The following is a 25,938-nucleotide window of genomic DNA, read 5'->3' as shown; positions in this document are numbered from 1 at the left end:
TTATATGCTGTTTATAAATTATGTAGACGTCATTTTAAATACTTTTTACCATGTAATTACTTATATATTGTATTACATTTTATGTAATATAGATATTTTAAGCATTTTTAAACGGCTTAATACATCTTACATTACGGTAAACCGGTAAAATGTGTGTATTACATATACTCTAGAATTAATATTTATATTATACATTATATATAATTCAACTAACTCACTTATTTAGGGATTATAAAGAAACAAACTTAAAATTTAAATTTTTTAACGTTCCTCTATCCGGCGACCTGATTACTGTCTCCATTGTATTACAAAGTCTGATATTATGTGATTAGGCAATTGATAAGGCCACAACAAAAATACTATTATACTATATAATATTAGTATTCTCATTAGTAATACTCGTATGAAGTCATTGTACAGACGTATTCACCGTGTACTAAAGTTAAAATACCCACGACCCAATGGCCAATAGGCATTAAAAGTTATGTCCTAATTGTTTTCGCAGACGTAAAGCAATAACGACTTGCAATTCGTCAGAATGGCTAAGGTATTTCTCGTTCGCCTCGTAGCCCATAAGTCGAACATACCCGTACCTTAGGAATGTCGACGGACTAGGTTCAATATAGCCGACGGTAAAAAAGAAAAGCGACATACTCCTTCACCGAGAGCCGACGGCCAAGTGACGCTACCTAGCTCGATTTTCCACCCACAGAAACCGCCTCTGCCGACTTCGCACACATCTATATTCTATATGTCCGACGAAAGCCACTGCGCTGATTTCCTTCCTCAAGTATCCCCCCGCAGCGACAGACGCCGGATATTTTGTTAGATATCTTCGTTATATTCAGCGTTTTTGTCAAAATATTAACTGCCCTGGCTAGGGTGATGTTTGATAGTGTAGTTGTTGTTTGGTGAAGTTTGAGATGGCGCGTATTTTCAGTGAATTTCGTGAATGGCATCGAATTAGCCGGCGGCGCGGGGCCGGCACGGGTAGAGGGGCGGAGGGCGAGCGCCGCGCCGGCGGCCGGTACTCGGTCGGGTACGCTACTCGTTCCCGCTCGCAACTTCGCGCTCAGTTAGTCGTGTCTACGGCGTCACACGAAAAGCACGCGCGGCTCTCCTCAGAACCGGCATCCGAATAATGTTTCAGTGTTTGACAAACTCAATCGGAGGTCTCGGAAGAAGTACCGTCTTTAATTTACACTGTACCAATCGCATATTCTCAGTGAGTGTAACGCAGTGTGTACGAAAAAAACTTTGTCGAAGATTCTGAAGAATCTTGTGTAAAATTGTGTAATTTGCCGGTAGCAGCCGGATTGCACAAAAACTTTTAGGTGAGTGTCACTTAAATACCTATATTTATGTATTGTGAGTGATTATTAGGTCAATAAAGTGTATTTTATGCGCCAGGAGTACGTATTAATGGTCCACACAAGTACCTACCGGGGCGTTGTCGATATCAAGCCGAGGCTTGGTTCGGAATTTCTGCGAATTACTGGCGCACAAATTCCTTGCAATGCTACGTATTTGGTACCTACTTAGTTACTAATAAGTTTCTTACCATATTTAATTTCAATAAATTTGACTAAAATTACAAATATTAAAATATGTATGTATATATTTTTAAAACTAATTTAAAAGGTAGATATTAAGACTTTTAGCCACCTACCTAAATAACAAAATAAGTAATCATTTTTATATTTTAAATATTTTTTTATAAAAATATAAATATCGATTTATATAGTACAAGCTCCGTATCGTTGTTGCATTTATATTGTGAAATTTTGAAGCTGTGAATATAATAGGCATTATTATCATAGAATTATATTGACTAATGAAATATAATAATATTTATATTTAATAGAAAAATTATACAATATTACCAATTTAAAATCACTATTATCGTGTTAAATTTTTTTTTATGATCGCAGGAGTGTCGCATTAAAAATAAATACATAATTACTGTGAGAAATTAGTTCGGAATTCTTGACTTCGATTTGGGATGTTTAGACGAAAAGCATAATCGCTCACTATTTTATGTAGGTTAATTTTACCAAAAAATACATCTTCAGTAACAAATCAGAAATTAGTGTATTTTTATTAATTATATATTTAGACCTGTATTTTCCACCAATGGAAAATGACTATAATATAACAATAAATGACATATTACACAATTGCATGTACTACTTATTATGTCGAGTTATGAACAATATAGCGGGAAAATGAACGTTTGCCAGTATTGGTAAACAATAACTTCGCGCCATTTGAGTTTGTAAACAGCCTCTTTCTAAAGCTTTTACCTGACGCTATCACTTCGTGGTATCGTCAGGTAGGAAATAGAAAAAATGATTTGCTAAATGTTGGTACAGTTATTATTATTAGAATTGCTGGGATGTTCAAGGACATGCACCCTTTAAAAACGTTTGTTTCCCCGTCCAGACTTCAGTCTTGTTAATGTCTTTGTTGTGGACACTTGTCAAAAAGCTTAAGTGTTTGTAAATACTATTAAGGCCAACAACCTACGTTTTTAGTTTCAATTTCGAATACAACTGAATAGTTTCTTATTATTAAGGTGCGTTACTGGATGATTTAAATTAATTTTACGATTTTAAATAAACAAGTGAAAGTGGACTAATTTTTTGTTTTGTTTTGTTCTAGGCGGTGTGCGTGGACTGATCGCGCGCATCGATCTGTGATAAGAGGGCCCTGTGATATCGACGAGTTCGTCTTAGCTTTAAAACTAGATAGTAATTAGATATACTTTGAAAATGTCGCCACCACTTGACATACTCCAGTTGGACGTTTGGGGGGATTTCGAGCCCTTGGATGACATTACCTTATCAGCGACTTCAGAATTCTGGTCACAAGTGGAATACGAAACGGAGAGAATAGACACCGATTCGACGTTTAGCTTGATGCAAGAGAATGAAGTCGATTGGAGGGTAGCAGAGACACCTGAGGAACACAAAGACAATATTGTACATCACGATTGTATGTGGGCAGGCTACTGTATAGACACAGGATTGCCGAACACATTTGTCCCGACAGACTTGAGAGTGGCTGCACCTGGAGAGAGCGTGCTTCGCCGGGATCGGGATATGTCACCTCCCCGACCAGACACTCCACCGACTTTGGACGGAGATGAGCACCCTCCGTTCCGTCATGTTGTGGATGTCACTAGCACAGCTTTAAGGCTGTTGAGGGATACCAGAGCCGTGGCAGCAGACCATTCGTACACGGCGCGTCAACACTTCGAGTGCCTTGGCGTTCAGACACCATCTGACTCGGGAGAATCAGGTTAGTACAATCGTTTAGTTTACGAGAACGTTGTCAAAATAATAATTGGTTTTTAATTATCAGTCGCGTATCGTGTAAAAAATATAACATAATTGAAATTTGAATTTTAAATTAATGTGACAATGAATGTCGAAGTAATGTAAGGTGTAGATCGGTTAATTGGCTAAATATTTTGTTTTTATTTTCGATCGTTTTTAGTTTATATAAAGGTATTTAATGTACACCTTTATATGTTTCGTGAACTTAAAGAAAGCACATTTGCATTTGTAAATTTCAAGTTAGAAACAGGTTTCTAAAAAGTTGCGAAGTGGATTAGTCTTTCGGGTATTTTAATTAGAACTTGAAGAAATGTACAAGATGGGCCCGGGTCGTAGGACGCAGGCGTCGCGGTAGCGCGGGAAACTGCGTATCGACCGGCACCCCCCGGCTCTGTCTAGACGCACCCGCTTCCGGAACCTTCTACTTCGACCTTGAACGTCCCAACCTTCCCTAATATCCCTGAAGTGGTAACGAATTACCAGATAACGGCTAAACGCTCTAAAGGATAGAAGGTCGCTGGTGCATCGACCGTATCCTGACATTGAATCCTCCTGAAGTGCAGGGTTAACAGCCGAACTGTCGCGACGCTCATTAAATAATAAATGTTCCCCAAAGTTCATGCGCCATACTATATTAGGAATGATTAGGAATTAGAAATCAAACTGATGTTCAATTAAGCATTGTTCGCTCCGCTTCATTCTTCGATGAAAGTTTTGATCTCAAACTGAAAACTAGCGCAGCCGATGCTCAAGATGGTTTCTCTCCAATTAATTACTTTTCAAATTAGATTTGCACGGCATCTTATTTGAATGAATAATTGATATGTCTGCTTAGGTAACACAACGTTTTACAAGTCAATCCAAGGACTGGATAAAGCGGAATCAATAGGCGAATGTCGAATCAATGTCATATAAATATTTCATTTTAAGCACAAGTACTAACTTTGTGTGTTATCACAGTTAATAACGATCGTCGATAAGAGTATGTAAGAAGGTCGCGATGGGCATGTGTTCAAAACGCACTGTTTATGTTGCTCTGTATTTGTTATAAATTGTTTGCGTAGGCAAGGTTAATAATATACTTCGCCGATAGCCTGGATTGTCTAGTCCGTTAGTCCCATAAGAATGCAACGGCATGAAATGGAATCTCATTGAAGTGAAGCTGGCTCCCCGTTCGACCGGTTTCAACTGAGTACCTAAAGCACGACAATTTTATATATCGTCTATCTATATGTGTTTTCGGTGTTTATTTATTCTTTGGGAGCTATTTTTCATAAGCGCGGGAAGTTTGACGCATGCTCAGTTTTATCGCACCAAGCGAGCGGACTGTCAGAGCTGTCACATTTTCGCGCCAATTTACCGTGTAACGTAACTATGTCATTGTAATATATTTTTACGGTTGTAGTATGTTCGTGTAGCAACGTTTTGTATAATAAATCATGTTTACTATCAAAAGCAGTCTAGCGCTTCGGACTTGTAATAACAATTTTATGTATTTTTTATTGGAATCTGTAGAACGAGTTGAGATTTCGAAATTTCCCGCCGCGGTCTATTATAGGTTAACCTAATAAACTACATTGATAAGCGGAACGCTAGGTGCTTTTGACCTGCGTATTATCTTGACAGATTGCTCTAGCAAACATTGTTTATTGCATTTGAATTCTCGCGTCTTATGTAGGGTAACTTGGCGATGGTAACTCGCATTGTAGGTTCCTTTTCAGAGCAGATCCGGTTTTGTTTGTCGAAAAAATCGTATCCGTCTGACCGGTGCGCATTCCAGTCTCGCTGATATTGGTTTTAGGCGCGAAATGTTAGCACTTTTAATTTTGATTAGAGCGAGCGCAGATAGTACAAAATTCAAACGGACGCGACGATCTCCATAGCAACAGTATTTATTCGTTTCCGCAATAAACCGGTACTTCGTTTAATCGGTTCTGGTTTTTTACATAAAACCTTCAATGTTAAAATCTATTTCGTAAAGTGACCCCAATATAGGTAGGTTTTGCTGGCCCAAGCTAGACGTTACAAACCAGTCATATGTAGGTATGGTCTAGATTCTAGTATAGCTTTTATTTATTCCTTCTTGACACACATGCCACGCATTAACAGAGTTTCGTAATGCCTATAAAATTAGTTAATCACTAGCAAAGGTTACTTGAATGTAATAACTTCTAAACATACTAAGAGGAATATAAAAGGATATATGATATTAAAATTTAATAGGTCAAAGAATTTGTTACATTATTTCATTATTTAGAACAAAGCATTTAAATCAATTTATTTAAATAATAAAACTTTTATTGCGTTTATTCACCACGCCGTATATTACTCGGAGATGTTGCGACCTTGTGGCTTATCGGAAATATTTTTAAACAATTGCGCTAAAAGATACGATTTATGTTTTAAAGTATGTCGAATACTGGGTCAGTAGGTATGTGAGATAGTACACGAATATAACGCGTGTTCGAATTGCAGGAATTCCTAATTTTTATTACCGCTGCAGCTATTTCACTCAACAAAAATATATTGTTGCAATTATCCCTGTACTTTTATAACAAGAAGGTTAAATAATTTGGTTTTTGTCCTTCAAGAAAAGAGCGTACCAATTCTACAAGGCCGACAACGCACTCGCGAGCATTGAGTGTCCTACCCGTTTGTTCTATAAAAAAAATTCTTATAAATTTTTTAGACCATCAATACAATAGAAGTAGATTAAAATACCTTATCATAGAACATTTAATACAGAAGTCGATATTAGCGCCTCGGCGGCCCCCGTGCGGCCTTCGGAACTACAATATCGATAAAAAATAAATACGTGTCACAGTAACATAAATTTGTATTGTCTTATCACGAAAAAGTCTTAACCGAATAGCTGTGATAACGCTATGGCAACAAGATAATTTAGTCACCTTGATCTCAGTGTATTAATTATTTAAATAATCTATACTACTAAAATTAATTTCAACCTATCTACATTACATTTCAAATGTTGTTAGTGGGATTATTAATGTTTTCTTATTACACGTTATTCGCCTGCGGATAAGAAATTCTCTTGGGTAAAGGACACCTTGTCTGCCAGTCTTTTCGGCTATTTCTGTTAGGTCATCCGCTCATCGACTTTTACAATAGACATTAGATAAGCATTATTTTAGAATTAATTAATACAATGTCGTAAGTTAAATTCAATAGGCATACGCAATGTTAATCGAGAATTGATTAATTACTTACATTAGTAATTTTCCTAAACCTCGAATTTGCGTAATAATATATGTATACTGAATATATTAAAGCGATGATGGCCTTCATACGAAACGTTAAAACTCCAGACATCGGTAAAGAAAATGCGCTGGTTCACACGGTGATAAGGCTGTGTTGAATATATTGACACCAGTTTATAAATCGACGGGTGTGGCGGTTAGATACAGAAAATTTGTGACGCAACGCAACCGGTTTCCCAAACAACTCCGGAAACCCCTCATTGGTGCGGTCTCAGTGGTACTCTTGACCTCGTTGACATTTAGATAGGTCACTACTGTGTTTTGTATTCTAATTAATTGCATCCACATCCTAATTATACAGTCGATATCCCAGTAATTAAGAGAACTTATAAAACAGAGCTTTAAAAAGCTTAAAGTCCTGGAAGCTTTAATTTTGTATTTGATATAGTCAAAGATCATTATTAATGTAACACAATGTACACTTATGAACGTTAAGAAATTTAAAAGAAATTTACATTGAATGCTTCTAATTTTACATTTACTGCCAGTTCTCAAGGGCGTAGAACGGAAGAGAAGAACTGGCAATAAATGCTCAACAACTATTTTTAATCGCCAATAATAAGAATATAATACAATATAATGACTACAGCCGTTTGTGCGGAACGAATTTTCCACTGTGCGTAATATGGGCATAACCGAAAATCTTTGCACGCGCGTGTTCGTCCATGAACTTCGGCACAACTCGCCAAGGCCGTACGCCCGATCGATCCGCCATAACGCTGCCATAAATTACAACTGTCAAATTTAGAAGGCATCCAGCTGTAAGTACTCACTGCGGCCGATATGACCGACTTCTGTCGGTTGTGTAATATTCTAATAATATAGGCCGGTAGCCTTTAAACGTATAGCGTCAAAGAATAATCAAAAAGATGAGTGACACAAGTGATGAGAACGCCCCAAACGTGTTAAGTAAAGTTTAAAGTAAATTTAAGTAAAGCTGTTTTATAACGTTTAATTGAGGTAAGCTGTTTCCGGTTGACGGTTGAGCAATAAGAAAGCACTATTAAAATTATAAGCAACTTATAATAGAACGAGTACGCTATCGAAGCTAATTAGCATTTCTATACAACCTAAGACAATGTACAGGCTGTTACAAAAAGATTAAGATTTAAAATAATTTGATTTGCCAATATATCAGAAACAACATTCGTATGCTGATACTGCAACAAAAAATTGTGTTTGATGTTTTCGATAACGCCAAGTCATCAAAGTCGTTCGCAGTGGACGTCCATTAAGGATTAAGCATTTGAGGCAATGATTGCTTTTTATGAGAATGAATGGATGGAGGCGGCTGTATCAAACAACCTGTATAGGATAGCGTGAGCCGCGAGCGCGTCATGATAATTTTTAATTATCACGCTCAAATGCCAGTGAACTTGGCCTCGGATTGTAGCCAGCGGAGCATGAGGCCCCAGACATAGCAGGTCACACCTGACGACATCGTTTTAACTATTGCATTCCTTTTCAAACTTAGAATACATTTGTGGACTCTATTCCACTCTATTCCATCAGTAATCCTCTTGGAATTATTGAAATTCGTAAACAGTTAATTGCTTCCATCTCGAGAAATCTCACAAGTGTTCACAAACGTTAATTAAAAACAGACAATCCGAGCACGCAGACAATTACCGAAGTCTAAAACAGAGAGAGCTTTCAAAACGGTCTCCCCTAATGTAGGTGAATTTAAGTGTTATGCTTTAAACTTGAAATTATTTTAATAACGAATTAACGATCCTCCATAAGACCGCAAATTTTCGACAAGCTTTCCTTCCTTATAATTGGGATAACATTGTTGAAACACTTTGAACTGCGCCATGAATAAGGAAGTTGTGCCGGTGAAGCGGCCATATTGAATAAACCTGTTATTACACGTATAGTTTCGAACCGCGAATTCAATACGTCTAGACTTTAAGATTAACTGTGCAAGTCTATGAGTCATTGTGTTCTCACGTTAAGTCCTAGTGCCTAGAAATTATGACTAATCTATGAAGTGGGAGATAGTATGACACAGGTCATACGTATGTAAATTTACTAACAATTCATTCAAATAGGTAATCTAGATTTGCATCGTCTAAATATCCGTGTATCGTCTCAATACTGTCGATAGGTATAATAGATATTCACTCGAGCGGAGATCACCAGTCTACTGGCCACAATAAAGCCGTATCGCTTACACGGCCTGTAACAATACTCTCGGCGACCGTTAATCGTAATGGCGCCAGGGGAAAAGAGAAAATTGTCACGTGAAAACCGAGCCTCTCACAATGGATCCTTCACGCCTACGTTTAGACGTCACGCGAGCTGTGTTTGACGACAGGCGCCTGAAGGATAAAATTAGACCGATGAGCTGCTGCGATAAGCGGCTACGTAACTATGCGGAAATCGGAGTTCGCGTTGGTGTGTAAATTTATCGTCTGATTATGCGATTTTTTAACATGCGTAGTTTGCAAATTACAACGGTGTCCCTGAAACTTGCTCCGTTCCGTAATGGAACAGCTGCCCACGTATCTATTTTGGTAGCACGGGATGAAATCGAAAGTTTATTATATTAGGTAATGGGATAAACGTTGCGTCAAACCTTTGAACCGTCCTGACATAATTATTGGTGTAACCGGATAGTGTCGGCGCTTACGGTAATTTCAACGAAATAGACGGCCTTTTTAGTACTTTGACTTTAAACACTGCGTTCATTCATTTAAATTCCATTGTAATCTAATTGCTGCCTTCGCCGATATTTCCGTCAAATAGCAATCATTGCAGAAATGATCGGAATTCAGACCAAGTTTCCGCTCGACTCGAATTACATAGTTGAGACATTCTAGGCGATGGTGCCCTCGCGTCTTATCGTGCGGTACTTAATCCTGTTCATTTGGGAGGTCTAGCCCTATGGCTTTTCTTCTAGAAAAGACAGGTACATTAAATATATTGGAGACGCCCGTGTTGAGGCTGTCACTTTTGACGCCAACAACCCCGTACGTCTCCAACATAATTTTAATTTAAAATCTAATAAAGTGTAGTAATATGTAGATAAAAAGCTAGTCGGGGCATCATGATTTAATTTGCGCGGTGTATGATCGGGAAAATTGAATTAGAGTTAACAAGTGATAGGTAGTTCCGAGCTAACATCGCCGCGCCGGAAAGCGTGCCCACCGGTTGATAACCGAGCGTCCATTGAGTGCGGCCGCTGCGGTAGAAATCGCGCATGCGCTCTCGTTTTGGCGCGAATATCCATGACGTCAGGCGTCTGGATCGATGTCGACAGACGCTGCGGTAGTACGGCGGGGTCGACGTCCTCCCCCCTTCCCACACCTATACAGTATGCCCTCCCACCTGACTGCTGCAATCGCATCCCGGCACGACCACATCTAGACCGACACACATACCTATAGAGATGCTACGACAATCGCCCGCCTTTTATGGTGATGCGAACGTAGCGAACGGTCTATGAATGAAAGTATGCAAGGAATCATCCACCTATACGGTTTTTTTTACGATAAAATGGCAAGGCTGTTCTATAATTAATGGTGCAACTTTTTATTCTTTAACCTGTCCACCTTGAAAGGAACTCGGTATTAACGGATGCTTTCTTTTGTTACAGAGGAAGAAATCGACGTTGTATCGCTCGGTACAACCAGTAACCAACCGTTGGCTTCAACATCTCACGCGGACTACAGTGGAGGTTCGTCTTCTTCAGAACGGTATATACAAGCTCCCGTAGAAGTGAACGTGACTCCTAGGCCGGTGGCAAGAAAGCGCTTAGTACCACCCTCAGGCGTCACATCTGCCGTGCCTCGGCGGCGGAGAGGCCCCGGCAGACGTGGACGTTCCAATACTGACACAGACTCTGAAGCCGAGACTCCTGAAATTGAACGTCGTTCTATTCACAACGATATGGAACGCTTACGGCGCATAGGTCTCAAAAATCTCTTTGATGAACTCAAAAAGCAAATTCCAGCCACAAAAGATAAGGAACGTGCACCGAAAGTTGTGATATTGCGTGAAGCGGCCGCCTTGTGTCGCAAACTTCGCGAGGATGAACTCGAGCGCGATTATCTTAAAAAGCAGCAAAACAAGCTGATAACTAAACTGAAGAAACTTCGTACAATGCTCTCGGCACGCTATCGTCCCTATTGAGTAGCTTAGCTGAGTTGTTGGAAATTCAACAATGTGACGCCGAGGGCCGCGGTCTTCCGAGTAACGCGTAACGGACTTGTGAATGAACATTCAACTCGTCCAAATTTTGTACAATTTTGTAACATACGAAGATTGATTAAACCTTATTATGTGTTATAGATTCCAGAATCTACTGGAACACGAAACGTTTGTTAAATATTGTATTTAGTCAACTTTTACGGCTTACTCTGCTTCTGTGGATCGCGTGGTGATGCTGAAGGATAAAGATTGTTTGCTCAAACGATGTACATAGCAGTGCCAAAGTGAGCCATAAAACCGTTGTTAATAAATCCTAAGTCTTCATTGAGATAAACTTAATAGTGACAGACTGCTTCGTAAACTAAGTAGACTGGTATTTACCTCTGAAATGATTTTTGATTCAATAGTAGAATAGTTGATGACATACAATTTATCATTTGATCAACAGGAATTTTGCAAAATGAATCGAAAGGAAACTTTAGTTGAACCGGGCATGGCAGTCTGTTATAATGCTGTACATACACGGTTGGAACTAGATGAGATAGGCTGGCGAGAGAAAGGTGTCGTAGACTTTGATGGTGAGTCGCTGGCCAATATATATGTTTTCGGGCCGATTCGTAGGAGTTTTAATTTCCCAAAATCTCGCTTAATGGCGAGTACAGGGTAGTATGTCATTATGGTTTTAACTTGATATTATTGTAAGTTTAAACTACCTAGATTAGCTTATTTTTTTAGTGTTTTTGTTATTCTGTAAATGTTAACAATTTTACGTGATTTTATGTATTTAGTCGCGCAATTAACCTCTTTTTGAACCAGCGATTGATTTTATCGACAGTCTTCATTTGTTTTAACAATTCACTATATTAGTATATCTACATTCAGAACTGCGCTTTTATCAGTATATATATGTAAATGAAAATTTGTATTTGGTTCATGTTACAAAATGTTATTTTTTATAAAGTTTTCTTAATGACAATTTTTAAATTTAATTTACTGACGATATTTGGACCGGTGTAGTTTATACGTAGGTATATATTCTTTCATTGCATTTTCATATGTATGTGTATAACGTATAGTCGGAAATAAGTTTATGTTAATATACTTCTTGATATTTTTTTACGCCTTATGTATTCCAGTGATTATAAATACTAAAGTATAATCTCAGTGACTGCTGTCCGAAACAAAATAGACTGTGAATTTTGATAATAACATCAAAACCTACGTTTGCAGATCACCCGAATCGGGTTTTAACATTTAAATACCCACGAAATAGTTCCTCATAGTACCTACTGATAGAAAATTTTGCATTTTCTTTTATTATAATATATTTTTATTCAGTAAGTTAGTAGTAAACTTGCGTAAGACTAAATCAACAAAGCCTGGTCGGAAATGGGATCGTTGGCTTTGGATATTGAAAATTGCCGATGGCTTGTAACCGTGTTCGACCAGGCTTCACAAAGGTGATGTTTTATCAAGCACATGTCAGCAGATATGTAAAGTTGAAGGCTTTAATTGTGTGCGGAATGTGCCTTGCTATGTACATAACATATTATATAATATTAGGTTTATACTCGAATTAGTTGCAAGAAATATTTTTTGTAAGAAATATTATCGTAGAGATAGCGTTGTTCTGTAAGTAGTACACCAAGAAGTTTAATAGTGATCGTGTTAAAGATTAACAGTTTATCTTCCAGTAGTCTTAAATGTAAATAATAGAGATTAGAACGTAGGAGTATTTCATCTTTTTTTACGAACGAGTATTTTTTTTTTTGTAATTGTTTTTTTTTTCATAACTGGAGAGTTACAAATTCTCGAATGTTGTACCTGCATTTAATTTTGTTAATCTTGACATAAATATTGTGAAAGGTTTTGTTATGTGAAAGTAACATTGGTTTTGTGGTGATAACACATTTAATAATTTTCACGTAAGGAAAAGTCAGTAGGTAATGTTTTATTTTTAAGGAATACACCAGCTTTATAATCGGTAGTGACAAGACAGAACGAACGAAACAGCGTTAACAAGGCACATTTCCACCACTGCCAAACGAAATAGAGAAATAAAAACAGTTTGTATATGTTAAAATTAAGATTGATTAAGTCATGTTATAGTTTAATTTTTATTACATTTTTTCTTGTAAAGTATCCTTACGTAAGAAAGACCTAACCGTCGCCTGGCTTAAGGGACCAATCGAAGGGTGTAAGTTTTTAATTGTGTCGATTGGTGTATTTGTAGTTTGACGTGTGGCTCGACCGGCCAAAGGTGTGTTGGTGCGCAGGCGACGGTTGTCCGCCACCGTTACAGAGAATGCAAGGCGCAATACGAATTCCGCCTAATATAAACGTTGCACTTTGCAATCTTTGAAGCGGTGTCCTAGTTATCTATGACTTGAGTGTACTTACCACGTCCTGACTTTTGGATACTATTATTATGAGGAGAAAAGTTTTTTTTTGGTTTTTGTTCCTTAATTATTTGTATCAAAAACATTAAGATAATCATTAAATATGATAATAAAATTATGGTTGAATGAAAGCAGAGCGCGGAAGCAGTTGGCTATTGATTGTGATTTTATATGTTTTTGGTGTAGTTTGGATAAGGCTAAATTAGAGTTTAGAAACTGTGATTTTATGTACCTGTGTGGTACAATGGGAGATGTTTCCTACACTCTGCTTTTGCTCGCCTGAAAAAAAAATATGCTGCATTTTTATTTTTTCCAACCATATTCACTGTAATATAAATATCCTCTAATAAATAGTAGAAAAGAAATAAATATACACATTTTTTGACGTCACACTTTTAGTATAATTGGAACTGCAAAAGTTAATGGTCCAGTTTATTATATATAGTATTGATATCTTTATTTCCTAAGATATACCTACTGATACAGTAGATTAAAAAATAGAAACTATACCCACATCTCCAACTCATTTTAGTCTTATCATGGATAATAATAAATAAGAGGGATGTATATACAATATAACTAGTCCAGCCATAGCTTCTAATACATATAAAAATGCATTTTTTATATGTAGGTAATAACTTATATTAACCCTTATATTAATTATTAGTATCAACAAAAAATTCTATTCGGAATTTTTCTATTTGGCTTTTATATATGCCTTTACCCTGTTTGGCAACGATCTATGGATCTACGCAAAGTTGAAAAAAAAGAAATTTTTTTATGTAACAATAGTTATGACCAGTGTATTAAAAACAGTTTTTAAAATACATTCTCGACTTACTATACTATCTATACATAATAAAATATTTACAATTCTATTAATTCTGTACAGTTGAATAACATGGTAAAAATCAGTAAAAGACGAGTTCATATTTACGTACAAATGGTCAAATACTATATGAATACTAACAAAGACATTAAAAAATAATAAATGTAAAGTTTTTACTTTTATTTATAAGGTATAATTATTTAAAGTCTTAAAAGAGCCTAGCGTTCAGTATGGCTCATGTGTGTCAAAAATGTATTAGTTCGTGCTTCTTAGTCAGTCTGGACTCTGACTAAGATGTCTGAATAAACTAGTACATATAATATCTCTATAAAGGTCGCAGCGCATACATCAATATATCATGATGTGTTATGGTATGATTAAAGATGGTTTGTATTCTTCTGATGATCGATTTATTGCTTTAATACATTATCAATTAAATAAAGTTTGAAATCTTTAACAAAAAATTACGAGAGAGACTTTCAGAAACCATGTTATTTTAAAAATATTATACTATTTATCTAACTCAATATGATTAAATTGACAATCTTTACTTCGCAAGTTCAAGTTAATATAATAATTAAGTCTGAAATTTCTGCGTGTAACGAAACGTATTGGTCATCGTTGGTTGAAATAGGTATGAAAACAGAAGTGAAGTTAGTTGCGAGACGGCTGACGTAAGCCTATTTGCGCGCGATGGCTTTTCGAACTGTTATTTCGTGTAAAATACCAATGGTAGTAATTTTAGGTGCTACAGGAACTGGTAAAACTAAGTTAAGTCTAGAGCTAGCCCAGAGATTTGGAACCGAAATCATCAGTGCCGACTCAATGCAAGTGAGTAAAACCTAACCTAAATGTTTGTTTACATTTTTTTATAAGGTTTTCTTATTAGATTCTAATTTGTTCTCGAAAACTGTGTGTTAACATAAAGTAGCCTAAATATAGCTGAAATATACCAAATTAAAAATATTTCAGTATCAATAAAAGGTCAAAATTTTGATATTTTGTGACTAGCTAATACAAGTAGCAAGTAATACAGTAAAACTGCTTAGAAACTGATGGATTATCTAAATAATTATAAGAACTAATTCTTATATTTTTTCAGATAGAATGTTAATATTAATTTAACTATGTAAAAAATCTCAGAACATTAAATTATGCAAAAGCTATTATAAAAAGTACATTATATATATTTCCTTATGTATGTTTTAAACAGTAATAAAAAGGTATATTTCATATTATATCCTTAGCTTTATGTTATATAGTTATTGATACTATAATGTTTATTTGGCTCAAATTCTGTATTCACCAATATAATCAATGTTGCTTTCGCTAACATGTTTATCAAAATTTTCCATGTAAAGGTAAGAGCTCTGCCTCTTATAATTATTTGTATGAGTATAGCCTTTAATGGCTAGCCTATGAGAAGGATAAGTATGCACCTTATTTTTATAACACAAGAATATTTGGTATGTTTGCAAGATTGGCAGTAGTCAAGTATTCTTATTCATAGGAATATGCTCAAGAAATATGCAGATTTACATATCTAAGCATGTTTCAATTCTATCAGATTGTTTTACCATCTTATAGGCAGCTTCTCTCTTGTTGATTAATTTACCTAACACTATATTCAGTTTTCATTTAGTAACAAAATATTCATACTATATTCACACGTTGTTGCCTGCATGTTGTCCATTTCTTACTTATGAAATAAATCTCATAGAGTAAAAGCTATAAGGCCATACTAATGTTACTCAATTAATATAGCCAAAAGTTGTTTTATAATATTATAACATTTAATAGGATTTTTAATTTATTTTCTGGTCATGTAGTAACACAATAGCCCTTACCATAACTCATATCTTAAGTACATGCCAAACAGAAACCAAAATGGTTCACACGACAGTTAGGTTTTACAGTTCTTAAAAGTAAATTTCAGTCGGTAAAGGTATTAAAAAACCCTTGACTTGCGAACTGGTAGTAAATGTAAATTTACAATTAATTTAATTTTTTTGAATTTCATAAGTGTACTTGATCACCTATATGAATAAAGATATTTTGATTTTTTTTTATTTTATTCTTATTATTAATATTTATGCAGTGATTCACAACAGAAGCCATGTTGGTTTCAATTTGGATTTTTAAAACATTTGCTGTCAATCCTAAACTCCTCTTTTTTGTTTTTTTTTCACAACGAAAGACAGTTTATCTATGCTTGTTTAACTAAAAAAATAGTTAACAATTAAATGCTATAAATATTTTTGTACTTTTATATAATTCCTTGATATCTCAATCTCAATACAGAATTTGTATATTCAAATATAGATTATATATCTACATTGTTTTAAATTGAACACATTGCGATTGTTTCTTTTTTCAAAAATATATAGAAATCCTTTGCATTACTTTGTAAGGGAGGACTCATAATGTCGCTTATAAATTGGCGGTAAAGGTGACAGTTCCGCCATCTTTGTTGGTATAGTCTTATGTGGTAATTAAAACTCAGTTTTATGACTCAGCATCACCCTCGCTGCATACCTATTCATGTAAATCAGTTTTAAATCATTGTAACCTTTCTTTTTATTAGTTACCAGCGGCCTTCTTTTATTTTATACAGACTGACGTTCGCAGGTAAGATACAGGCAATCACGGATACCATCTTCAATCACGCCTGCATATATGCCGAATTGCTGTTATCGCCTGTGACGGCTGAATTTTAATCCTTAAATATATTTTAGAAATAAACATGATGTCCTGTCATTGCTAATTGGTGTAATAAAAAATATACAAATATATCCACAGTAATATTTGGCCTTAAAACTCAACTAAAGATAGAAAGCGACTTTTGCAATATGACGAGATATATCAAAAGAAAATTAAAAAAACTTCAGACACTCGTTTCCTTTTCACTATTATTATTAATGTTATAACTAACGTGACCAGACGTCCCGTTTTGATCGGGACTGTCCCTTTTTCCAACTACGAGTCCTGGTGTCACTGAAATGACGGAAAATTGTCCCGTCCAAAAAAAAGCGGGTCGAGAGTTTCATTCTTATTTGAAATCGTCACCAGCTAAATTAAAATAAATTTGTTCTTATAAAAATTTAAATATAAATAACCAATTTGAGTACCTATCTTTTGTGATTCGTGACGTGGTTTTTCTAAAAAAATAACTATTAAAAAACCTTTTTTTTATTGACTTCTTGTTACTTGATCTAATTTAAACCAATATCCCATTTTAAGTTACAGGAGAAATGGTCACTGAGGAGGTGATTAAAAAAAAGCGCAACGAATCTAAATAGCGCGAATAAGGTTCGCAGTTTTAACTAATGTTTCGCTGTTACTTATCTTATAAGTCGGCGTTTTAAGTAGGGCTTGCAATATTTTTTAAGCTGCGTCGACGATAATCCAGCTTAATTTATGTGTGTACTGATTATTTTTTAAATTGAATTCCGGAACTAAATGAATGTAATTAAAGGATTATACATTTTACGGCGCAATATTTTCTTTCTATGAAACTTATTATTTTCATAGAAGGAAAATATAGGAAAAAACTGAATAAAAATTACATTAAGTAAATTCTGTCTTTTATTAAATATGAGGCAAACGGCTAGGAGGTTTAATGCTAAGTGAAACCGCCGCTCACACATTGCCAGAGGGCTCGCATGTCCGTTGTCGGTTTTTTAAATATTGGTACGCTCTTTTCTGGGAGGTCCCTAAGTCGAATTGGTTCAGAAATACGGTGGAGGGCTGGATACGAAAGTATGTCGAGGGTAATATTGGGTCTATGTTGAACGCCCCATAATTGACGCAGTACCATCATTATAGATCTGGTAAAGCGTCACTTTTGGGGCGTATTTGTTAGTGCTTTGGGGTGGCTAGTTAATTGGTATATTATATAAATACTATAAATATTAAATGAATTACTATTGAATCATCAAATCAAGTTATATATAAAAGGGAGTTATCTCTTCCAGGCAACGACTGAGAAAAAATAGATAAGGCAAAGGCAAGATAAGGAATAATACGTACGACATAAAGATATTAAACAAAGTAAAGGAACAAAACAGGCAATTAAAACGTATGGAGGAGGAGGCAAGGATGTTTTTATATTTAAATAAATTAAAAATAATAATAAAAAAATGTCAACAGCGAACAGGACAATAAAAAAAAATTACTAGACAAAAGTAGGTATAGGGAATGCGAAAGTCAGCAACAGAAATAAATTTCTATTATACAACAAATACTAATATAAGTGTCGATTTTGTTTGATATGTGTTATTTTAAAATAGTTTTATAATCGAGTTTGTCTGACAACTTTCAATCAAAAATGTAAACAATTTTATAATTGCATGGGAATTTTGCGCAGTGTCCGAGTTTGTCTGCTCAAAATTATGTAACGAAGCGTTGTTAGCCTTCAATGCGGTCGCTGCCGTTATAGTATACCGAGCGTTAAGAGATAAAACTATATTTATTTATATATTATTTTGTCAAATATTCTATATTATAATATGGCTATCTACTGTAGTCCTTATGGTTTTAGTACAATTTTCTGACCTAATTACAAAAATCGGCAGTTGTTATGTTTTGTTTATACGTCTCACTCACTCCTACCGGTTGACCTAATTCAACGCTTGTCAGAGCTACTATATCTTTTGTATATGTATAATTAGTTTTGTTGAATTTCAAATTCTCAAGTCAGCCCGGTAGATGGCGTTGCTGGCGGTACTTTCATATTATTCTAATCGTTTAAAATACAGGATATCTGTCCGCTAGTTTGTTGTACATTTTTAAACTTTTTTAATAGATTTGTTTATTAAAAAAATACGTTTATTTTGGAACAAAGATCATCAAGGTATCACTTATTCCACGTCACTAAATTTGAACCTGTAGGCATCCCTACTCATCGGCAAAGAAGACAGGGTGTTTAAGCGTAGTATTAATAGAAGCCTGAAAATGATTTTTACAAGCTAACAATAGTTTACGTAAATAAAAAGCGGGTCTCTTTGGAAATTAGGGCAATGAAACTTTTACTGTACATTAAAATTTACAATCACAGAGTAAAACGTTGTAATTAACACCTCTCTGTTAATTTTGTTTATAGTTCTAAGTGAGACTAGTTTTAAAATACAATTAATGGATTCCTATGTCGTTAAATGTGAAGTAAATGAATATATTTTATATATTAATAGCTTTATACAAAAAATATTTTAATTACAAAACGAGAATGCGGAATTGAGTCCCGGTGGAACTGCGAGAATCGACTTTCAATTGTTCAGATAAATAATCTTCTCTCCTTTTTTGGGCGTTCTGTAGGCTCAAGATTTAGGAACAAAAGATTAACCTAATACAGTTTTACTTATCGATACAGGAACTTTGTGTATGGATATAGATATATCTTATATTATATATAGATAGATAGATATACTTATATTATAAAAAATACTTATGCAAATTTTAAATTATTATTTTTTATAATATAAGTAATAACGGCGGCTAGTTTCTATAATCAACTTTTGTAAATATCTTGTTTTCTTCTCATATTGGTGTTTTATTGAAATATATGCATGGAGCTATCAGAAGGACATCGGCTTGAATAAATTCAGACGAGGTCGCGGCAGCAGATAGAAGATGTTTTAGGAAATATGCGTTTTTGTGTATTTGCCATAGCATGTGCTGCAAAAAATGCAAATATATTGACATAAAATTAAATACAATTCTGATGAAATAACCTCTGCAAATTATATCATGTTGGATATTTATATAAAATATTTAAATTATGTTTTATTTATTATGTATTTTGATGCCATCTTAAAACTAATAAATTTATAAATTGTTTGTTTAGCAAACTTCCTAAAGGCTAAGTCCTGTTACGGATAACGGCACTCGTTATTTTTAATACTTCAAAAACACATATCCTTACCTAGGGTACCTCTGCGACCCAAAAAGTGTTTTGACGTTATGTCTTATGTCCAGTGGCCTATGTCCAATGGCTTTCAGCTGCAGCAGGTCCTCTACTTTGTCGATCGGCACCAACAAAAAAATACGTCAAATAGCTATCGTAATTAACAACTTTTGAATATTGAATACGTAAGCGCAGTAAGTGGTTTTTGGAACGAAAGGTAATATACAAATTATACAATCAACGAAACATTCGTAAATTTTGTACAAAGACGATGTCACTGTTTCGCGAGCGATAGATGGCGCTCTATCCATCGCTTACGCTTTATGCGAATGCGTACAAAGCGGATGGTGAATTAGTGACCTTACGCACACTGTTAAACCTTGGAAAAAGCTGTAGACAGTGAAACAATAAAAATCAAGGTAGTCTGGCTAAAACTGTTTTATCTAACTATAACCAGATTTGCTGTTTAATTACAATCTGATTAGTTTTATGTTCAATTTGGTATACTTGCGAAATTAGGAATTATTGAGGTAGAATACTTTATATTTTATGATTTTATCTAGTGTATAAGTAGTGCTCTTTAAGCTAAACCTATAATCCATGTTTGTGATTTTCCTATAAGAAAAAGTAATTTTTGCTTAGTAAAACAAATATTTTCTAAGGACACTTGTTTATTTTAACAACAATCACATATATACTGTATTTACAATATCCTTAACCTAAATAGTAAAATTAAAAAAAAAATTAATACAAATTTTAAAAAGTTGATCCTTGTGGCAGTACCTATAAATTGTGCACAAAGAACACAATTGTCTTTATATAACAATTATGGAAGTTCAAAAGTTTTCAGTAATTCAGTCTGACCATCCGATACCCTAACATTACAGGAACATAATATCGCATTACTAACCTTGGCAAAGCCAGACGGGCGAAACAAGTTTAGCGAGTGTTTTATCTGCGAATTTGGCATATATTTGCGTCGATGATTTTGGACGGTCTGTTAGCATTCCGTAGAGTTCGACGTATCTTTCAAGGCTTCCCCACCCCGCGGCGCCTCCTGCGCCGACTAGCCAAGGTTGAGTGTCAGTTTCTAAGACTAAGCAAAGATGTCGATTATGTAATATGTGAAGACGTAACATACATCATTTATGAGCAGCGAATGGGATGGTGATCAGTGTTGGCTTCATCGGTGGTCTTAGGTTTGAGTCTTGGCTGTGCACTTGCTTTTTCTAACACTCGCTCGTACGTCGTAAAAGAAAGCATTAAAAAGTGTGATGGCATGTGGCAGGCACATATTACGCAGGCACATATAAGCAGGCTTACATGCTTATTAGAAGAAACTAATTATCACGAAATCGTTACAGAAATCTAAGGACCAGACCTGATGAACCAGAAAATAATTTTAATGGTTACATAAAATGTAAAGGTTGCGGGAGGGTACTTACGGTTTTTCATTTTAAGTACCCGCTGTTAACTTAAAGATAACGCGTAGCAATTTGAATACATATGTCTTCAACTTTATCAATTTTTCAAGTAAAGATTATTATTATTATACTGGATCTAGTACCCGCTTTTCGCATTTAACAGTCAAGAATGCCGCAAAGACGTTTGGCAGTAAAGTCGATCGTTAATTCGCTACCTACGTCAGTTGCAATAAACGTTGTCTTGTCATAAATCGCCCCGTCATTACTCCAAAAATATACGATTGTCTAACGATTCTCCGAAATTCATTTTTCCTCACAAGACACTATAGCCATTCAAGTTGGTTATGTTTTAAGTCCTAAACATGACACATCGCCATGAGATCACTTGATAATCAAACAGTAGCGGGGTATAAAGTACTTCCAGTACTTGGAAGAGGATTAAAAAACCTATAAAAGCTTCAGATAGAATTCGGCAGCCCGCGCCAACAACTGTATGTGTTGAAGAAGTTTCAATGGTCCTAAAACACTACGCACTTCTAAAACAAAATCGCTGTATCAGTCTATAAGTAAACATTATTTCTAATCAATGGTTTTAATTAGAGATATTAAACAAATAACACAATTTGCTATAGGCTTATTACCAGAATTACAAGTTTTAACTACTCTGATATCTCAATTGTTCTTCCTGCAATGTTGCTTCCTCAAACGTTAACAATTTTGAAGGCGTTGAACTGTGGCCGGTTTATACATAGATAAAATGATTTACCTTAAATTTGTTATCTATGTCATGAGACGCATGCAGTCAATTTACGTGTGATAATGTGTGAATCACTTGGGTGCAAGGAACGAATGCGATGTGCGAATGTTATGCAAATCGATAAATCATTCATCATTATCGATCATTTGCAACGTGCTGATCTTTTTGGTAACATCATTATCGACTCATTTAAATTCGTTAGATTCATGTAATGCTTTTGAGGTTATATTTCGTGTTATTATAATTGTTATGTCTGCAACGGCATAGGATAGACGCCTAGCTTTTAGTAGATTCTATTCGACTTTCGATTCGTGAAGTCAATCGGTTTGTTTCTGTGTAATTTCCAGTAAAACAATGTTTTAGAATTTTAAAGCATGCTCACATTTCTCCTTTTACCACGGGTATTTTAATTTCCACTTAAGACACTTGATGATTGATTAGATGACCTTAACAATATAAAATGTAACCGAATTGGTTATGTCCATAAGCTATCGATTGCTTTCAATCCTTTGTCCTATAATTCAAGTTGGACAGAATTCGAGTGTCCTTCACAATGTGTTCGTACTACGTATTAGGAATATTTATTACAACTAGCCACAAATCATAGGGCCAAATTTAAATTTAAATTCCATATCAATATTAAAGGGCGGAAGACCAATTAAAATTAACATACATTATACATTAGTAGTTTAAGTATGTTTTATATTCTGGCTCCGCACGTGTCATCAGGTACGATGTAGCTACATCTTTTATGGCGAAAAATGTGTTCATAAGTCAAACGCCGGTTTGTGAATGGAATGTATAAGATTTGATAGGCTCTTTGCTAATTTATATGCAGAATATATAAGAATTTTAGCTCTCGATGCAAAGGACCACACTGTTTGTACCAAGGGCACAGTGGTGGTGAGAATGCTTTGATTTGGACGGAGCAAACGGGGAAATTTAATTTCTGCTTTGGAGGGTTGTATTGTCTCGCACATCGGTTACGAAGTTTGTACAGCAGTTGTAACGCTCTTGATAAAGGAAAACTCGCGGATCGATGGTAAATTTGTTTTCTATAAACCTTTTCTTCCTTATTTCCTTTTTTTCAAGAAAGGGCAAATGCTGATTACGTACCATTCGATAAGAGCCACTAGGCCGATGGCGTGAAGTGTGCGTTCGAAATTTGTCAATAGTAAAGTTCTTTATTTACATATTAATAGGGCTAATTAACTAATTTTGACCTATGGGTCAAATGGGCTGCTCTTGAATGAATGACATTGGAATAATTTGCGTCTGTATAATTTATTCTGTGTGATTTATAACCTACTTAACTAAAGAACCAGTATTTTAATCATGATTTCATAAAATTATACTGATTAAATTTTTTTGGGTACCACATTTATTTTATTTATTTATTTATTGACACTTCATTGCTAGAAAGAAACACAAATAACACAATATATATAAATTACAAGGTATGCTAACAAGCGATCTCTTCCAGGCAACTTTTATAATTTTAGTGGTTAACAGTTACCTAAGTAATCCTATAATAGGGTCAATTGTTTTATTACTAAAAGATTTGTCTTACGCCGGAACCCAATAATGTATCCACAATCTCAGATAGAAAATAATCCGAGATTGTGGATTGTCTGACCGTGACAGTCGATTGATCTCCTATCTGCATACCAATAACCAAACCCGAAGAGAATCCATTTTTGGCGACATAAAAAACAAATAAGATAGGATATTGGCACAGTTGAACAATCATTTTCATACAAAGGTCTATCCTTAGATACTTATCCGACCTTCCAAGGATAGTTTGTATCGACAGATGGCTATTACATTCCGTCGATTGTATATTGGTATACTTTTTACAACATTTGGATTAAGCTGACTATCTCAGATCGTCAAAAATGGATTGAGTTATTGAGTTTGGGCGTTAGGCGGTTACGTGACTTAAAGAAGCAATGAAAATTCGTTCATTTATTATTGTGTGTTTAAATAATATTTCAGTTAAAAACCCTAACAATATCCTGCATATTATTTCTTTAAAAGTAAAGCTTTTATCAATGTAACCGCAGACGGTTAGGTGCTAATGAATCTCTAACGCTCGTCTAGAAAACTTATAATGACACAACCTAGAACATTCACTAACGGAATTTGAATATGGGTCGAAATTGTTTATAGCACGTATTTGGGCGAATTTGATTTTTCTAACGATTACGAATCTGTAAGCGAACAATTCAATATACTTGGTGTCTATTTTTTTTATGTAGTAGGACTTAAATGGTAGACTCACCAGATGCTTAGATATACGGCGTGGACAGGCACATTGTCAGAAGGCTCGCAAGTGCGGTGCCGGCCTTTTGAAAATTGGTACTCTGATTAGTAGTTGCGTAGTTTTGCGTTTCTTGTTTATTGGGATTAAGTCTGCTCGTCTGATGACGTCTACGTGAACACTTTTATATAGATTTTATGTATATGGATGTTCCGTTGTGCGAAGTGGTTTCATATTAATTATTCTCGTGTACCTTTGTGTCAATAATTACGTGCCCTTCCCGCAGTCTGAATGTTTGATATATTTTTTAAACCATGGTAACCTATCTTCATTAATGTGACGTATCGATCGTAAGCCATTCTCTTTAAAAAGCAACGGTTTTTCAATATTTGTAGCCTTTATCAGTATTTAATATTATGCCTACATACATTTGTAATCTTAGTAATGTTAGCTTTGCGGGTCTATCTGTTCAATCTATTCGTAAGCCATACGGACATTGTGATAGCGAAAGCGAGAACAAATCTTGTTGATAGATCAAAACTGATTTTTCATAATTTATAAGTATTTTCTCTTTTAGCATGAGGATAAAATTATTTTGTATTTTTTTTAGGTTATGTTTATTTTATATATTATTAATACACTAACATTATGTGCATTGCCGTCTTCAGTTCAATTTTTTGTAGCTCTGGGTAGATTTGTGTTTTACGATCATTTGTCATTAGGCAAGTAGATAAACAGCCTCTTGTGCCTGACACATGTCGTTTAGATCTAAGGCAAGCCTAACGAGGTCTTCCTTCACTGTCAAGTGCCAATGTTAAGTGCGCATATAGAAAAGAAGTACATTGGTGCACAGCTGGGAATCGAACCTATGACGACAGGGATGAGGGTCGCCCGCTAAAGCTTCTAGATTTAACAGCACCTCTATTATTAGCTCAAGCGAATATTAGTTCAAGTTAATGCAATTTGTTTCTTCTTAAGTGTTTTAAGGATAGTTAGAAACGTACATAAGTACTGTTCATTTAAATTACTTACGGTAATTATTTTTGACGATTTTTGTAAACACAAAACGAAACGGATCCTTTTCAAACATTAAAAATTGTTTTACACAAACACATCTATTCACTTTAATAACTCGCAAGTTGTAATTTAGAATCTCATAAAACTGGCTGCATCAATTATGTTTCTTAGTTTTATCAAAGTCGTAAATAATATGGTAGGATTGACCGGTCTAATATGTTAAGTATTTTAAGTAAACTTAGCACTATAAAAGTTCTTATCTACGATATATTTGGCCCGCTTTCTAATACAACGCAGTCACTATCTAAAACGCCACAGCTCTTGCGATTTGCGACGCTTTGTTCGGGATTAATGGGAATATTGTGCCGTAATTATAATGCAAGTTTGCTTTTAGATATTTTAATTATCAAACAACTGTTTCTGGATTAGATTTTTTCTATTCTTTTTCACTACTAATGGAACAGCGTAGTTGGAGCCATCTTTCGTATATACGCTATTGATTTTATCATCAGTTACATGTAAGTAACAGATTAAGAAGATCAAATCTACAACTCCATATAACACACATATATACGTATATTT

General features: G+C 35.0%; 2 protein-coding genes across 3 annotated transcripts in view; both read left to right on the top strand.

Annotated features, from left to right (window-relative positions):
- Nucleotides 1–1,042: 1,042 nt before the first annotated feature.
- On the top strand, nucleotides 1,043–12,050 carry LOC110995053 (myc proto-oncogene protein). 2 transcript variants are annotated; one of them, XM_022262020.2, is made up of 3 exons: nucleotides 1,043–1,334; nucleotides 2,662–3,300; nucleotides 10,215–12,050. In XM_022262020.2, the coding sequence occupies exons 2-3, from the start codon at nucleotides 2,772–2,774 to the stop codon at nucleotides 10,748–10,750; spliced, it is 1,065 nt and encodes a 354-aa protein (XP_022117712.1). In that variant the 5' UTR covers nucleotides 1,043–1,334; nucleotides 2,662–2,771; the 3' UTR covers nucleotides 10,751–12,050. The 2 variants fall into 2 exon arrangements, with proteins under 2 accessions (XP_022117712.1, XP_022117713.1); XM_022262021.2 differs by lacking the exon at nucleotides 1,043–1,334 and adding an exon at nucleotides 2,455–2,575.
- A 2,612-nt stretch (nucleotides 12,051–14,662) lies between these two features.
- The window catches only part of LOC110995061 (tRNA dimethylallyltransferase), a 153,605-nt gene continuing 142,329 nt past the window's right edge, over nucleotides 14,663–25,938 (top strand). The window contains exon 1 of the mRNA XM_022262029.2: nucleotides 14,663–14,827. Within this exon, the coding sequence (XP_022117721.2) occupies nucleotides 14,690–14,827 (138 nt within the window). The 5' untranslated portion in view covers nucleotides 14,663–14,689. The remainder of the gene's footprint in view (nucleotides 14,828–25,938) is intronic.

The sequence above is a fragment of the Pieris rapae genome, chromosome 4 (assembly GCF_905147795.1).
Source record: "Pieris rapae chromosome 4, ilPieRapa1.1, whole genome shotgun sequence".
Lineage (NCBI taxonomy): Eukaryota > Metazoa > Arthropoda > Insecta > Lepidoptera > Pieridae > Pieris > Pieris rapae.
This window is presented reverse-complemented; position numbering and strand designations above follow the sequence as displayed.

Coding starts and splice junctions, on each gene's coding strand:
- LOC110995053 (XM_022262020.2), top strand. CDS start 2,772: ATGTCGCCACCACTTGACATACTCCAGTTGGACGTTTGGGGGGATTTC. Junction 3,301..10,214: donor ATCTGACTCGGGAGAATCAG/GTTAGTACAATC, acceptor CTTTTGTTACAG/AGGAAGAAATCGACGTTGTA.